Here is an 18,423-nt window from a genome sequence, read left to right as displayed (position 1 = left end):
CATATCTCTCTCTCTCTTACACACACGCACACACAGGTCCCCTCACCTATGATGTAGTAGTCCGTCAGGGTCTTGAACTCGTGTCCCCACAGGTTGGGGGAGAACTCCTGGAACTTGATGGTGAAGCGCATGTCACTGTTGGGCTTGTCACAGGTGAGCAGCAGGTTGGGCGCGCCCATCACCTCACAGCGGTCGGCCTGCTCGCGCATGGACACCAGGTACAGCTTGTAGTACTCATACTCACTGGGGGAGCGGGGGCCTGGGGGGTTGGAGGCTGGGCAGATCAGGTCCAGACGATCTCCTATCTGGGGGTACAACACATACCCCCTGTCATCCTGGAACCTGCAGAGGGAGACAGAGAGAGGTGAGAATGGTATCCATGGCAACAAATGATTGACAGTGTGATATTTACCCATCTCTGTGTCTGACAGCTTGTGTTTGGAGAGGAGGCCTCTCATCTATTCATGGCACAGTTTGGAGGCACAGACGAGTGCCTGTGGGAGCACTGGGTGTGCGGGTACATGCATGGCTGTGGTATGTGTGTTTCTTTCTGTGGATGAATGTGTGTGTGTGAGAGAGAGAGAGAGAGGAGAGAGAGAGAGAGAGAGAGAGAGAGAGAGAGAGAGAGAGAGAGAGAGAGAGAGAGAGAGAGAGAGAGAGAGAGAGAGAGAGAGAGAGAGAGAGAGAGAGAGAGAGAAAGGAGAGAGAGAGATAGAGAGAGAGAGAGAGAGAAAGGAGAGAGAGAGAGAGAGAAAGGAGAGAGAGAGAGAGAGAGAGAAAGGAGAGAGAGAGAGAAAGGAGAGAGAGAGAAAGAGAGAGAGAAAGAGAGAGAGAAAAAGGAGAGAGAGAGAAAGGAGAGAGAGAGAGAGAGAACGGAGAGAGAGAGAGAGAGCGAGAGAGAGAGAATCAGATTAGTCTTCTGCCAAGAATCCCAATCAACCACTAGCCTGTATTCTGGTAACCAGTAGCTCATGACTAGTAACATTCTCACTGGTTATGTTTCATTTATAAATGAGATGAGAAAGTGGTCGAAAGGACAAAACAAGAGGAGAGACAGAGTTGTATTGTCACATACACTTGATAGGTGCAGTGAAATGTGTTGTTTTACACGGTCAGCCATAGTAGTATGATAGGTGCAGTGAAATGTGTTGTTTTTATAAGGTCAGCCATAGTAGTATGATAGGTGCAGTGAAATGTGTTGTTTTACACGGTCAGCCATAGTAGTATGATAGGAGCAGTGAAATGTGTTGTTTTACACGGTCAGTATAGTAAACCGTATGATAGGTGCAGTGAAATGTGTTGTTTTTATAAGGTCAGCCATAGTAGTATGATAGGTGCAGCTCCAAATGTGTTGTTTTACAGAGCAAGCCATAGTAGTATAATCTCAGAGCAGTGAAATGTGTTGTTTTAACGGTCAGCCATAGTAGTATAATAGGTGCAGTGAAATGTGTTGTTTTACACGGTCAGCCATAGTAGTATGATAGGAGCAGTGAAATGTGTTGTTTTACACGTGTAACAGTATAATTTTAAACCGTCCCCTCGCCCATACCCGGGCGCAAACCAGGGACCTTCTGCACACAACGACAACAGTCACCCTCGAAGCATCGTTACCCATCGCTCCACAAAAGCCGCGGCCCTTGCAGAGCAAGGGGAACTAGTACTTCAAGGTCTCAGAGCAAGTGACGTAACCGATTGAAACGCTATTTAGCGCACACCGCTAACTAAGCTAGCCGTTTCACATCCGTTACACACGGTCAGCCATAGTAGTATGATAGGAGCAGTGAAATGTGTTGTTTTACACGGTCAGTCATAGTAGTATGATAGGTGCAGTGAAATGTGTTGTTTTACACGGTCAGTCATAGTAGTATGATAGGTGCAGTGAAATGTGTTGTTTTACACGGTCAGTCATAGTAGTAGGCCCCCTGGAGCATATTAGGGTTAAATAGAGTAGTTTGCTATTTTACAACTTGATGTTAGATGGTTCCTCACCCTGAAAGTAGGCTATCGACCAGGAGGAACCAAAATAAGCTATTAGCCAGCCAAAATAAGCTAATAACTGATGAAAGTTTTTATTTCCTATTGCCAAATCACCTTTAAGTAACATCAAACTACATTGATTTGAACAGATTTAGATTTTCTTCTGAATGTACATGCCCCCATCACGTCCATTGTTTGTTAGCTGTGGTGTCTAAGGTTAGCTGATGTTTCTAGTGACTGTTAGCTGTGGTGTCTAAGGTTAGCTGATGTTTCTAGTGACTGTTAGCTGTGGTGTCTAAGGTTAGCTGATGTTTCTAGTGACTGTTAGCTGTGGTGTCTAAGGTTAGCTGATGTTTCTAGTGACTGTTAGCTGTGGTGTCTAAGGTTAGATGATGTTTCTAGTGACTGTTAGCTGTGGTGTCTAAGGTTAGATGATGTTTCTAGTGACTGTTAGCTGTGGTGTCTAAGGTTAGCTGATGTTTCTAGTGACTGTTAGCTGTGGTGTCTAAGGTTAGATGATGTTTCTAGTGACTGTTAGCTGTGGTGTCTAAGGTTAGCTGATGTTTCTAGTGACTGTTAGCTGTGGTGTCTAAGGTTAGCTGATGTTTCTAGTGACTGTTAGCTGTGGTGTCTAAGGTTAGCTGATGTTTCTAGTGACTGTTAGCTGTGGTGTCTAAGGTTAGCTGATGTTTCTAGTGACTGTTAGCTGTGGTGTCTAAGGTTAGCTGATGTTTCTAGTGACTGTTAGCTGTGGTGTCTAAGGTTAGCTGATGTTTCTAGTGACTGTTAGCTGTGGTGTCTAAGGTTAGCTGATGTTTCTAGTGACTGTTAGCTGTGGTGTCTAAGGTTAGCTGATGTTTCTAGTGACTGTTTAAAGAAAACTGATCCATGGATTCAAAAAAAGGTGCTATCTAGCACCAAAGAGGGTTCTTCGGCTGTCCCCGTAGGAGAACCCTTTGAAGAACCCCATTTGGTTCCTTGTAGAACCCTTTTGGGTTTCACCCTTTCTCCTATAGGGACAGCCGCAGAACACTTTTCTAAGAGTGTACTTTCAGGTTAAGGAACCATCTAAGATTAAGTTGTAAATAGTGAACTACAGATTTTTCACCTTGGACATTCAAACCAGTGACCTTTCTGTTAGAGGCCCAGTGCTCTAAACGCTAGGCTACTTGCCACCCTTAAAAAGAAAAGGGCGAACTCAACTAATGAAGAGAGAAACAGGGACAGAGAGAGTGTATCAGAGGCTGAAATCTGAAAGGGTTTTCTGGGTCATGGTCCTGTCAGCTCCAGTGGGGATAGGGAGAGATAAGGCGCTGGTGGAGATAACACACAGGATGAGGAAACACATGCAGACACATTGTCAGACAGGCAAAGAGGAAGAGAAAACAGCGGTGCTCCATCAGAGAGAGGGAGAGAGAGAGAGAGGGAGTGCCGTGTGTGTGACTGTGTTGCGTGGCCGATCTCAGGCACAACACACATTACCCTGTCATTAACACTACCAAGACTTTCGACAGGACTGCAATTTGCCACCGACCATAGTCAAACAGAGTGAACACTGCAGTACAGAGCAGCTTCAGTGAGGGAATGGAGGCTACACGCTTGGATGAGTCCTCTGTCTGGGTTTTTATAGTCCTCTGTCTGTGTTATTCTGCGTGCTTTCACAATGTTAGCCAGCAAGCTGGAGTAAAATGTAATTTTTAAAATAATAATCATTGACAACTAAGCTCTCTAATTGTTACTCTAATCCACAAATGGTTCCTCCCTAATAATCCTAGAGTAAATTATGCTGCCATGGTTTCCGCTTTTAATACAACTTCTTAGAATTGTGGGATTTCGCAGTGGTTTTTGTCGTCTGGCATTCCAATGTGAACTTCCCATGATTCTTGCTAAATCCAACAGCAGTTAACAGTCTGAGGACACATTTAATTCCATGTGATTTCGCTGTCATTTCACGGTGCAACCATGCTAAACTCCCCACCTTGAGTCTCTCACAGACCTCCAGTCACAAGCTCAACGTAACAGAGAGTAGATTACACCACCAGATGACTATAGCTCTGCTTAGAATAACCCTTGAGCAGATGAAGGTACAGAGAGCATCAGCTCCCTGGCTCTCCATTAAGCGCTTACTGCCCTGAGAGCCTGGTGACATTTCAACACAGAGAGGGACAAGCAGACAAATCAACCAGGGAGCTCCAGGCTCCTTCATCCCTCTCCTTCCTTCTCTCAGATCAAGGTGTTTTGGAAGAGAGGGAAACAAGGTTTTGGGGCGTTTGACAGAGCATGATAATAAATCATTGGCTGTTACTTTCCCCTTGAGGTTTCTGCTGTGACATAGGCTACAGTACGAATGATGCAGTATGTACCATGTAGTGGCTTTAACCTGGGCTCTATTACAACGAGGTCCTGTTCCTGCTATGACCACATTTAGAGAGGCTTGAGGTTCACGGTGATCTGCACAGATGGAACAGATAGTGAGAGACAGTGACCTTTTCATTTGTCCGGAGACATCGTGCACCTTCTGCTCAGCACACGCATCACATATATGCTCTCGTGCACTCGTTATTCTACACACACAGTTAGCAATGTAAGTAGAGAATTACTGTGCAGGCCTTTGAGCCAGGTGTGTGAGCGGTCTCCTCTCTATGACCCCGAGTTAAGAAATCAAATCATGTCTGTCACAGTGTACCTTTTCACTTCTGCAGAGCCACATGTGCTGTTTAGGCATATGGTAATGCTTTGATACAGAGCATATGTGTGCTATTTAAGTCTCCTTATTGGGACATTTCTAAGTGTACCATTTCTGTCTATCCTCCCATGACTCAACATCCCCATCATACTCGGCTATATTCAAGTTGCCAGTCAAGTGCGTATGTGACATCAGTGATTACTCTGCTGTCATAACCCGTAGGCTGAGGTCACATCCTGTACACTACAGGCCTGACGCAATTCAAGGCTACACGCCGTTGACCTTGCTGATAAGTGGGTTCAAAGTTTAATGCTGGGAACGAAGCCCACAACTATGGTGAGTATAGCTATGGTCCATGCTTCATAGCTACAGTTGAAGTCGGAAGTTTGCATACACTTAGTTTGCATCACAAACCCCCCCCCCTTAAAAGATTTAGATGCACTATTGTAAAGTGGCTGTTCCACTGGATGTCATAAGGTGAATGCACCAATTTGTAAGTCGCTCTGGATAAGAGCGTCTGCTAAATGACTTAATTGTAAAATGATGCATATGTAGTCATTCAAATTTGTTTTTCAACCACTCCACAAATTTCTTGTTAACAAACTATAGTTTTGGCAAGTCGGTTAGGACATCTACTTTGTGCATGACACATGTCATTTTTCCAACAATTGTTTACAGACCGATTACTTCACTTATAATTCACTGTATCACAATTCCAGTGGATCAGAGGTTTACATACACTAAGTTGACTGTGCCTTTAAACAGCTTGGAAAATTCCAGAAAATTATGTCATGGCTTTAGAAGCTTCTGATACGCTAATTAACATAATTTGAGTCAATTGGAAGTGTACCTGTGGATGTGTTTCAAGGCCTACCTTCAAACTCAGTGCTTGTTTGCTTGACATCATGGGAAAATCAATCAGCCAAGATCTCAGAAATAAAAATGTGTAAACCTCCACAAGTCTGGTTCATCCTTGGGAGCAATTTCCAAACCCCTGAAGGTACCGCGTTCATCTGTACAAACAATAATACGCAAGTATAAACACCATGGGACCACGCAGCCATCATACCGCCCAGGAAGGAGACACGTTCTGTCTCCTAGAGATGAATATACTTTGGTGTGAAAAGTGCAAATCAATCCCAGAACAACAGCAAAGGGCCTTGTGAAGATGCTGGAGGAAACAGGTACAAAAGTATCTATATTCACAGTAAAACAAGTCTTATATCGACATAACCTGAAAGGCCGCTCAGCAAGGAAGAAGCCACTGCTCCAAAACAGCCATAAAAAAAGCCAGACTACGGTTTGCAACTGCAAACTGGAGAAATGGTCCAAAATTCACCCAACTTATTGTGGGAAGCTTGTGGAAGGCTACCTGAAACGTTTGACCCAAGTTAAACAATTGAAAGGCAATGCTACCAAATACTAATTGAGTGTATGTAAACTTCTGACCCACTGGGAATGTGATGAAAGAAAAAAAAGTTGAAATTAATCATTCTCTCCACTATTATTCTGACATTTCACATTCTTAAAATAAAGTGGTGATCCTAACTGACCTAAGACGCTGCCTTTTTACTAGGATTAAATGTCAGGAATTGTAAAAAAAAAAAAAAACGAGTTTAAATGTTTTTGGCTAAGGTGTATGTATACTTCCGATTTCAACTCTATGTCCAATCATGCTTTCTCTCTTAATACTAATATCACGGTGACTGTTGAAGGTCCTACAGATATTAGTATTGAGAGAGAAAGCATGATTCTACACTCTAACCACTAGACTACCTGCCTCCCCTACTACATTCTATTGTAAAGTGACTGTTCCACTGGATGTCATAAGGTGAATGCACCCATTTGTAAGTCGCTCTGGAGAAGAGCGTCTGCTAAATGACTTAAATGTAAATGTAAATGATTGGACGTAGCTATGAAGCATGGACCATGGCCATATTCAACATAGTTGTGGGCCTTATCGAGAACAGTTAGCTCAAGCAGCTGATTGATGCTCATCTGGAGAAACTTTAATCTGATCTCACATTGACGCTGAAGCGAACTACATGAATATTGCATTTTCTCCAACTCTTTTTAAAACAATGCTAAAATAGTGCCTTCGTCAGAGCTGCAGATGAAACGGATTCTGATGCATTATTCAATGGTCGAGTTTTAAAACCGTGCCTTAAATGATGGATCAGGATTGCATACATAATATGAACTGCTTATACCAGATGACACACAGGTCAAAGGAAGGGAAACCAAAGCTTACTTGACTTTTGATCATGTCTTGACAGTCTCTACTTGTGGTCTGTGTGAGGCTACCCGGGGTTCAGTGTGTTGCTGAATCCCATGGCCTTATCACTGCAGTGGACAGATTGGAATGGCCCTTGGCCACCTTCATGGCCCAGTGTTTATGGGAATGTGGGTATTTGCTTCATTGCCTGCCCTGTGCCCTCTCATCCTATTTGACTTGCACTGGCTGTGGTTCTAGCTGTAACCCCACCTCTTGTGAATACACTTCCAGCTTCATGTTTGCTCACACCATTCTGCCTCACTGCTCTGTTGAAGATGATTTCAGGCAAACTTCCCCCGTAATCCCGCCTGCTGCTGCCCCAGTCTGGAGGTCCTGTATAGGGGAGGACTGTACCAGGATGCACCAGAGCCCGCAGTCCAATAAGCCAGCCAGGGACCAGGGCAGTCCAGCACCACCTCAGCCCAGTCGCCCACCCAGGGTGAACACATTGGGAGATGGCCTGGTTCATTAGACCAGAGCTTTCATTGGCATGAGGTGGAACGTGGTTTTCCATCGACTTGAATTGTTTACAAGCCAGCCAGAAGAAAACAAAGCTGCTTTCTCAATTTTACACAGAGCTCTCAGGGTTTCATACCATAGATCATTACATGCCAATAAACTGTACAACACTGTAATTTAGTGTCTAGAAATGTGTAAATATCAATTTTGTCCCATAACACAGCACTGTTTGGTGAATTGCTGATACCATGCCCTTCTAGGACCCTTCCCCCAGAACTGCTAAGTGGGTCCTGCTTTATCTGAAGTGCTTTCAGAGTGTTGTTTAGAGCCTTTATTTAATTAGTTAAGTACTAAGAGATAAAAGCCACATTCCTACGCCATGACTCAGTCCCCATCAGACTCCGGCTTTAACATAGGCCAACCTTGACACAAGCGGAGCTCAGACGCAGGCACTCCCCTCTAAAGGGCTCTCCGGTGTTTTCACAGTTTACGCAAACGGGAGCTCAGTTTGCGAGGCGTTCCAAAAGAAGATTCAGCCTCACGAAAGTAGAGAGGTACGCAAAAAAGCTCCATCGGATCCGTTTGCGGACTGTGTGGAGCCCTTAAGGTAGGTTCGTTACAAGTGGGATCAAGTAGTTCGGAACGTTGAATGAAGTTTTCGTGTGACACTTCACTTTACACCTAGCGTCATAACACTTTATGACAAGGTCCGAACATGTCACAACAGCTGACGTAACATGTCCTATGTTATGACGATATCATGAACAGTTATGTCAGCTGTTGACATGACATGGTTATGACCGTGTTATGACGGTAGGTATCAAGTAAAGTGTCACCAAGTGGAACCGTGTTTGTCTGACTCAGTATGTATCAGGCTATGAGAGGGATACATGCACCCAAATGCCCAGGACTCTTAACCACACGTGAAAAGGCTCATAAAACCCAAATCACAGGGCTGATTAAAGATGAGAAGACTTAAAATAGCACTTCCTTTTGTTTGGAGGATGAGTGAAGCAGAAAGTCAGTCAGAGAGAACAACTCCCTGGTCCCTTCTCTCCCTCCTTTTCCCTTTGTCTTCTTCATTCCTGTCTTCCTTGTGTACTAGCACACCAGGGAATGTCTAGGTTTCCCATTCTTTGTAATAATATTTTTGAATAAAGCGTTTTATACGAGAGAAGTGTGTGCATTTGAAGCAGAAAGACATACTGAATATGCAACTTCAGAGACAAAGAACGAGAGAGAGAGAGAGCAAAACAAAGCGAGGCTGGGTAAAGAGCGAGTGGGGTTCAATTAGGAGAATGTTGAAGGGGAAACATTAGTCTGGTTTGTTAAAACAACTACATGTCCTTCTTCTTACTGACATGGCTCTTGGACCCTGTTCTCCATTCGATGGTCCCCCAATTACACAAAACAAGGCATACAGAAAATATTATTCACGCCACTTAACCTTTACGGAAGAGAGACTGAGGAGTAGATGGAGAAAGAAACAGGATGCAGGAATAGAGAGAAACAAGGAGATATGAGGGAGAGGCACATGGAGAGAAGGGAGGGAAATGAGATTTTTAAAAAATCGAAAGGGGATATAGATCAAACAAGCACAAAAACAAGGTTAAAGCAAGCGTTTTTTATTATAGTGATGCACTGTTCTGAGAATCCATTTCATATTGGAGGGAACATACATCATCACCCCCCCACCTCACAGTGAAACCCTCATCAGCGCAATCTTAAGACTGCAATTACTCCATTATTCGCCACATGCTCTCATGCTCTGCCAAGACTTTGAAGGTATGCCAGGGAAGCACCTTTGAAACAGAACATTAAAAACAAGGAAGGCGGTGAAAGGGAATCTGCAAATGATACTGGCAGGTAGCTACTAGGGTGGGTAAAATGTTAGTGTGTGGGTGAACACCCAGGTCCGTGATACAGGTCTGTCTTCGACATCCATCCATGTCTGAGGACATCAGAGAGATGAAGTGGAAACCAGCCACTAGGGGCAACAGTGAGCGCTGTTACCTTCAGGTAGGTTTTGGTTTTGCTAGGGCATTGTGGATGGGGATGCGGATGGATTTAAGCATCTGCCTCGATTCCAAAGGTTTGAAGATAAAACAAAAATGACTTTTTATTATCCCAAACCTTAACCCTTGTACCTTAACCATTTGGAGTTACTGCCTAAAATGAAGGTTGAGAAACATGGATGACCGTCTAATTCTGACGTGAGGCTGTGAGAGATCGATGGAGTGGAAAGGCGTCCACGTGATTCCCAGCCGAAACAGTTCGCAAGAGTCCGTGCATATATTATGACAAAATTTGTGTTAATTTTAGACTTCGGGTAAGGGGTTTTTCAGTTGTTTAGGCACACGTCACTTTTTCTCGAGGCCAGCCGAATTTCGGGAGCCGAATGCTACGCCCCTTCGTCCGTGATTGAGGAAACAGTAGGGATTCTTCGAAAAAGTCTGTTGTCATTCAACAAGAGACGACTTGTTGCACATTTTTTCTTTCAGAAATACTGCACCAAAATGTATTTTGCGCGACTAAGAGCTCCTTGGCAAAAACATAAAAATTAATGACAGATTTCTTGAGTTATCTTAGATTAATTCTGGCTATTTTGAGGAAGTGTATACTGCCTACGGCATCTTCAATAGGAGAAACAGTCCTATTGCCGCTTTTTTATCGTTCTTTTCAAGCGAAAGTCTAAAGGGAGCACACTCGTTCGGTTCGTCTAGCCGCCAGCCGAACTGAAGCATGCTGACGCCTTAAGCCATACACCTACTACAAAACATGTGAAAGGGAGGAAAGTTCTTTGTCATGCACCCTTTAACTGATTTACTCATCACTCTTGAATCCTGCCCATATCCCTGGGCAAGAGTTGATGAAACCATTGGATTACTGAAGAGATTCCATCAGATTAGTCTTCTGCCAAGAATCCCAAGCAATGCCGCAAATGCAGCTTCCACCACTAGCCTGTATTCTGACATCCAGTAGTTTATGACTGGTAACATTCTCACTGGTTATGTTTTATTTAATAAATTAGCTCCAGATAGCTCTGTGGCTATTCATTATGGTAACAATCTCAGGTAAAAGAGGGCACATGGAGAGATGGAGCTACTGAGTAAGTGATAAAAAAATCTAAAAAAATACTTGATGTTAGATGGTTCCTCAACACGAAAGTAGTCTATGGGCCAGGAGAAACTGTAATCCCTGGTTCAGTTTTCCTTAAAGCAGCCTTTACAAACTTCAGCCACCATAAACTACCAATGGAAGTCATGCAACATTTTTTTTGTTGCTTTGTTTACATGCCCCCAGCACTTCCATTGATTGCTAGCTGTAAATAGTGAACTGCTCCTTTAAGTGCCTTGCTCAAGGACACGTCGACAGATTTTCCACCTTGCCAGCTCAGGTATTCGAACCAGTGACCCTTCGGTTACTGGCCCAACGCTCTTACCACTAGACTACCAGCAGAGAAAGCGAGTGAGCTAGAGAGAAAAAAAACCCCCCTCACATACTGCTTTGTTGTCTGACTGACAGTGGTGCACTCCACAAGAGGGGACGGCTGGGTGTGTGTTGAGTAGGAGGATTACCCTCCCTTACTCTCACACCCCTAATCAGAGGTCAAGTGGTACAGCTAATTTGGTGCTGTTACCAAAGTCACCTTCACAAGTCTATGGAAAACTTTTGTTTGGTCGCACATTCAGTACTTCACTGCAAGCATGCATACATTTCACACAAGCTTGCTCATATACAGACAGCTCGCCTATTCATACACATCCCAGAGCACTTTCCTTTGCCCTTCTTCATTTGACACTGTTTATTCTCCACAGTTCAATCTAGACTGTTAAATATTTAGACTGGAAAATACACAGGTTTAACACAGACACGCCTAGGCATTCATAGTAAACCCCCCCCCCTCCTCCTCCTCCATCCATTGCACACGGCTGTCTGAGCAGGAGGTGTCACAGGAGGACAGGGGTGGATTTTGTTCCTCACTGGATGAGTAAACAAGGCGAGTCTAAACACTCTGACTGAGACAGCCGCTGAGTGACTGACTGGGAATACACCCCCACACACCCAACAACAATGATACCCACACCCCTAGGAACAACATGCACAAACACAAACACACTCAGGCAAGTAAACACACACACACACTCCTTTCTGACACAGACATCACACTCACTCCAACTATGAGGGTGTAACACTCTGGCTGTATGTGGCAGTGTAAGGGGGGTAATGAGGCTGAACACATGTGAAGACGCAGGGACCTCATCCTTAAACTCAGGCTACCCGCTCCTCAGTCTCCTGACACTGTTTCGGGTTCCTTTCTTTTCCCAATCTTTCGAAAGGTTTTAATCTGAAACGCTTAGCCCAGCTAACCAGGCTTTTTATCCTCATCCAATTAGCACGTGATTCATTAAATATTGAGCAGCCTGTGAAGTATTCATTTTGAATGCCCACTTAAGGGGGAAGAGATGTGTAAGGCGAAGTGGCTGTACGACTCTGCCTCAGATGTCAAATCCAAATCAAATCAAAGTTTGTCACGTGCTCCGAATACAACAGGTGTTGTATTACAGTTAAATGCTTACTCGTCCAGGTAGCCATTTGATCACCTGTTCAGGAGTCTTATGGCTTGGGGGTAAAAACTGTTGAGAAGCCTTGCCATGCGGTAGTAGAAAGAACTGGGGTGGCTGGGGTCTTTGACCATTTTTAGAGCCTTCCTCTGACACCGCCTGGTGTAGAGGTCCTGGAATGCAGGAAGCTTAGCCCAAGTGATGTACTGGGCTGTACGCACTACCCTCTGTAGTGCCTTGTGGTCAGAGGCAGAGCAATGACCAGGCAGTGATGCAACCAGTCAGGATGCTCTCGATATTGCAGCTGTAGAACCTTTTGAGGATCTCAGGTCCCATACCAAAACTTTTTAGTTTCCTGAGGGTTAATAGGCTTTGTCGTGCCCTCTTCGCGACTGTCTTGGTGTGTTTGGGTCATACTAGTTTGTTGGTGATGTGGACACTAAGGAACTTGAAGCTCTCAACCTGCTCCACTACAGCCCCATCGATGAGAATGGGGGCGTGCTCGGTCCTCCTTTTCCTGTAGTCCACAATCATCTCCTTAGTCTTGGTTACAATCAGGGATAGGTTGTTATTCTGGCACCACCCGGCCAGGTGTCTGACCTCCTCAATATAGGCGGTCTCGTCGTTGTCGGTGATCAGGCTGTTGTGTCGTCTGCAAACTTGGTGTTGGTGTTGGAGTCATGCCTGGCCATGCAGTCTTGGGTGGACAGGGAGTACAGGAAGGGACTGAGCACGCACCCCTGAGGGACTCCAGTGTTAAGGATCAGTGTGGCAGATGTGTTGCTACCTACCCTCACCACCTGGGGGGGCCCCTGCACTCCCTAACTCCACTCACTCATCTTATATCCATGTTTAGAGTGTGTGATTTTCTATATCTGTACTGAACAGGTTTCTGTATTCATTGCCTGTGTCTGTCTGTTGTGTGTGTTGGTCGTCTTGGCCATCAGGAGTCTGAGGAAGAGCTGTCTAACAGGCCATGAGTAAACCCATTGACCTTTTCATATATCGGAGGAACATTAGATTCCATACGGATGAGAGATTCTCAGCAGTAGCACAGAGCTCACACTCAGTGTGTCCCTCTATCTGGGCCCACTTAAAAAGACTCATCAGACCCAACTCTAGGTTATTTTTCGTCTCTCCATCTCGTGGTTGCATCTTTCCATCTCTTCATATTCCCCTCCTTTCACCGGCCACTCTCAACATCGACTCTTCTCGATAATTGTACCCCCTTATTGCAACTCACTAAACAAAACCCTCTCATGAATACATTAATAATTAATTAGTGACATTTGGGCAGTTTGTTCATGTATCTATTCTGTCTATGGAAACGTAACCTAACACCTACAAGGTGATTTGGGTAGCGAAAGTCGTGTAGGCCTATTTAATCAAACCTTCTTTGATTGTTCAACTGTGTATCTGTGTCTGTCCTCACACGAGAGAGAAATTAAGGCCTAGCTTATGAATTGATGCACAATTACTGCATGCTTGCCAATAGGTGAGTCTGGGCTTTGACAAAAGAGGAGCTTGCTTGAACAGCGTTGGACAAATCCAGGCCAAGTTCTCACTGGCTTTCATAATTCCCCATTCGCAAACTCAGCATGAATCCACGCAGGCGGGAGGGGAGGGTCGAAATCACGGAGGGCACGCACGCGACCCTTTATGAGGGTGCAATCATGCATGAAGACCACCCCTTCTCTCACACAAGCATCTGCCATAAACAGGCATTCCCATGCTTACAAACCCAAGTGCAGTCTGCTTGCTCTCTCTACAGCCAGAAAGGTAGACTATAGTTTTACACTAGTCTATATGGAACTATAGGCACAGGACACCAGGGTTGGGGGCTCATTTCAGAATCTTGGAATTGACCCCCATTCAACTCATGAGTTGAAATTAGAATTGGCCACATCCCACAGGAAGTAGAATTTAATTCAATACAATTTAAATAAATTCCACTGAGTCATATAGTTTTCACGTGCTAGTCAGAACTAGGAAACTCTGAAATGTCCAACTTCGTGTAGTAATACAGGTGCCTTGTTTGACAAGTAAACACGGCGGACATTTCAGAGTTTCCTGGTTCCGACCAGCACATGAATGCGCTAATAGAACATGAGTTTAATTCAATCTGACAGGTCACACTTCCAGATACCCAAGAATATACAGTATATATTTACAGAAGTATGTGGACACCTTCAAATGAGTGGATTTGGCTATTTCAGCCACACCCGTTGCTGACAGGTGTATAAATTCAAGCACACAGCCATGCAATCTCAATAGACTAACATTGACAGTGGAATGTCCTTACTGAATAGCTCAGTGACTTTCAATGTGGCACTGTCATAGGATGCCACCTTTCCAACAAGTCAGTTTGTCAAATTTCTGCCTTGCTAGAGCTTCCCTGGTCAACTGTAAGTGCTGTTATTGTGAAGTGGAAAAATCTCGGCGCAACAACGGCTCAGCCGTGAAGTGGTTGGCCACACAACCTCACAGAACAGGACAGATGATTGCTGAAGCACGTAAAAGTCGTCTGTCATCGGTTGCAACACTCACTACGGAGTTCCAAACTGCCTCTGGAAGCAACATCAGTACAATAACTTTGTCGGAAGCTTCATGAAATGGGTTTCCATGGCCGAGCAGCCACACACAAGCCGAAGATCATCATGCGCAAATCCAAGAGTCTGCTGGGGTGGTGTAAAGCTCACTGCAATTGGACTCTGGAGCAGTGGAAACGCATTCTTTGGAGTGATGAATCACACTTCACCGTCTGGCAGTCTGATATATGAATGTGGCTTTGGGGGATGCCAGGAGAACGCTACCTGCCCAAATGCAGTGTCAACTGTAAAGTTTGGTGAAGGAGGAACAATGGTTTGGGGCTGTTTTTCATGGTTTGGACTAAGCCAATTAGTTGCAGTTGCATTCTAGACGATTCTGTGCTTCCAACTTTGTGATAACAATTTAGGGAAGGCCCTTTCCTGTTTCAGCATGACAATGCCCCCATGGAAAAAGCGAGGTCCATAAAGAAATTGTCAAGATTGGTGTGGAAGAACTTAACTGGCCTGCACAGAGCCCTGACTTCAACCCCATCAAAAACCTTTGGGATGAATTGGAACGCCGACTGCGAGCCAGGCCTAATCACCCAACATCCTTGCCGGACCTCACTAATGCTCTTGTCTGAATGGAAGCAAGTCCCTGCAGCAATGTTCCAACATCTAGAGAAAAGCCTCCCCCAGAAGAGTGGAGGCTGGTATAGCAGCAAGGGGGGCAACACCATATTAATGCCCATGATTTTGGGAAGAGATGTTCAACAGGCAGGTGTCCACATACACTACATGACCAAAAGTATCACTTTTCTCTGGAAACAAATGTTCATATAATCTTTTAACTAATTGCTTAGAATAGACCATTATATTTCCAGCACAATTGAATTTGTTTGGCTTCTTTTTGAAAGCCACGGGGTAAACTTGAGGGTTGAACTAATGCATTCTGGTAAATAATATATATATATAATAATTCAAATGTAAGTGATTAATGAAATATAATATCTTAGAAAATTCACATTTAATATTTGATATGCATGTTTTATGTACAATATTTATATTTGTAAAGACTAGGCCTTGAAGTGACATTTGAATTAAATTATATTTCCTTTGTTCAAATTTGAATTCTGTATCCCGTTTACTATTTCAATGAAAATTCAAGAATTGAAATTTCATATATTCTAAATTAAGCCCAACCCTGCAGGACACACATCTGTTGAATAGAACCCGTGTCCGACTTCGCTGGACATTATGTGCCAGGAGACTCCAGTCTTCCTCTCCAATGAAGTCAGTATCCCCACCACCACTATTCACCTCCACCAGCAACAAGTATCTTAGCCCAGTGTAGAGTTGGATATTGAGTGAACTCATGTCATTAGACCTGATATCGAAGCTTACAAAATAATCGGTGTCCCCAAGGTGCGCATGATCCCCATGAGTTGGTAGTTGTATTGTTGCGTTCAGTATGTTTCTCCAAAGGCCGGACTGCAATGTCACCTAAATAACGCACAGTTATTCGCGTTGACAGCCTGTAAAGACACGGTTTACACCAGTGACATGTATTCAGTCAGTCATAATCAGACAGTTTTTTTGGGGGGGATAGACGACGACTACTTCTGCTAAATGACTTAAATGTAAATGTAATAAATACATCTAAACTAGTCTATATGACAGTGTTTAACCACGTACCTCTTGTTCAACGTATTCCAGTAAATAGGTTCCATGTTACCTGCAGCTATTCCCAGTAGATCCACAAGAAAGATTAAAATAAATCCCAAGCCATTACAGCCGTCCCAAAACGCCAAAGCCATCCCTGCTCCTCGGCTCTCTCCTGCCATTTTACCCCAAAAAGTGACGGGGAATCGATTCAGACAAAGAATCGTTTGGAGACTGCGAACGAAGTTCACGAAATCCCTGGAAGCGCACAGCTATTGTGCGACTTCGGAAACCGCATAAGAAAAAAACGTCCCAAAAATCAATCAGACAACAACATTCAGAGTAGTTGGAATGTGGTGAGAGATAATGTGTCAACCTCTTGAGGTTAAAGTGCATTAGTGGCAATATTCAGCTTTCTGGTTTAAAATGTGTCCAGCAATTATGGACATTATTGCATGACAAAGCTTATATCTATCATCTCTCCAGACAAATGCAAATGCGTTGAAGGTCGCGAATATCGGAGTAACCGCATTCTACCACTTTGGAAGCGTAATTTTGGATAGCGGGCGTTTATCTTCATTGGCAAAGTGCATTGCCTACCTTGCCACGCAGATGCACTGGTTTGCTTGCTCAAATGTCCCTGACTCATACAGCCTAGTCCAATGTGTATAAGAAAACATTCGCTGACCCAAGTTGATCGCCTATACGCTGTGCTCTTGTTGCAGCACTTGAATGCTTAACGCATTAAGGATTTTCCCGCTTTCTCCATTGTTATGCCTTCTGCGTCTTAGCGCACACAAAAAAAATGCCCATTCTATCCGTCATTTATCCTTTCCGCTATTATGGCACAACCTTGGCAAAATATCAAGTGAAACTTAGGTCAAACTTCAAAAAGGACAGGCAGTCACTGAATATTGCCATATTAAACATAATGCACCTCGATTAACTCGTTTTGATCAAAGCCAGTTTCCTGAGAGGGCTTTAATGTTCACTATACTGCTTTATGTTCGTTGCATCCTCTCTCAACCTCGTACTATGCTGCACACTGATAGAGTAGCTAGGTATAGAGATGGAGTGCAGTAGCCCATGCTATGCAAGACTACTTGTGTCCCAGAGTGTAGCTCTGGGAGACCCCCTTACTATTATCACCACCCAAACTGATGACATACCCAAATGAAACATGCCCTCTAATCAGTATAACACACGAATCGGAACAACTTCACACATGTATATCGTCCTTTCGCCATTATGGCAGCGACGGGTCGACTTCGGATTGTCTAATGCCGACAGTGGCCAAGGAACATAGTGAAAGGGCATGTAGCCTATAACAAACATATTTTGCCCCGCAGATGCCGTGTCAAATGTTGGTTAAGAAATGCCAGATGTGCAGTAACAAGCTTGTAGCTCCCCCAGCCGTTATTCGGTAACAGATGCTATTCATTTATAATATAACAATTCAGCAACTCATTTCCAGTAGTTTCATGATTGTAAAATCAGAAAAGAGAGCGGAGTAAATTGCAGAGTATAGGACAACAAAACTGAACCTACCATGCCCCCACGTGGGCAACATGTAAAACCGCAGGCAGTGTAATATCACATATTGTACCGTCTTTGGTAATACGTAAAAGAGGTAAGACCGACCACCAAGAACGTCGGACGTGCGCAGTAGATCACAGCTGAGCGTCGACGAAGTGGCAATTCAACTTGAGGAATCGTCGGTAAAGGACGTCCTGTTAGTCGGTCTTCCATTTTAAACAATATGTAATAGCGAAGTTATGACAACACATTCATATTGCATTCCACAGTTTATTTATTCTGTAACACGTCTATTCAAAAGGAAAACTATATACACAATGCCCCCCCTCCCCATCTCAAATGCTGCTGTGGTGGAGTAGCAAAAGAGTCAAATCCCATAACATTTCCCCCAAAACGAATTAACCAATTCTGCATGACAGACATTCCTCTAATAGCTTTAACATTATATTTTAATTTTTACAGCACTCAGTTTAATCCCCATTACTGCAATTTTACTGCTCTGTTAGAAGGGCAAATGTTGTCCCAAACCAACCCAACGCCAGACATCATTGGATACACTTCACCAGGTCAAGCATTTACTTAGGGATGGTGGGGAAGGGGACATCACACATGGGCAATTTAAATCTGTACATTTAAGGCAAGTAAAACCAAAAAGGTTCAAATAACCAAACAAAAATGAGTAAAGAGGAATTAATCGTTGACTATTTATATCCAGGAGTTGAAACTTGCCAACCA

At 43.9% G+C, this 18,423-nt stretch overlaps 1 protein-coding gene across 1 annotated transcript in view; it reads right to left on the bottom strand.

Moving 5' to 3' along the window:
- Positions 1 to 17,575, bottom strand: part of LOC118390316 (ephrin-B3-like) — a 34,877-nt gene extending 17,302 nt beyond the window's left edge. Inside the window, exons 1-2 of the mRNA XM_035780757.2 lie at positions 16,186 to 17,575; positions 47 to 342 (exon numbers count right to left, since the gene is read on the bottom strand). Coding sequence (XP_035636650.1) covers positions 47 to 342; positions 16,186 to 16,334 — 445 coding nt within the window. The 5' untranslated portion in view covers positions 16,335 to 17,575. The remainder of the gene's footprint in view (positions 1 to 46; positions 343 to 16,185) is intronic.
- Positions 17,576 to 18,423: the final 848 nt, after the last annotated feature.

The sequence above is a fragment of the Oncorhynchus keta genome, chromosome 11, assembly GCF_023373465.1.
Source record: "Oncorhynchus keta strain PuntledgeMale-10-30-2019 chromosome 11, Oket_V2, whole genome shotgun sequence".
NCBI lineage: Eukaryota > Metazoa > Chordata > Actinopteri > Salmoniformes > Salmonidae > Oncorhynchus > Oncorhynchus keta.
This window is presented reverse-complemented; position numbering and strand designations above follow the sequence as displayed.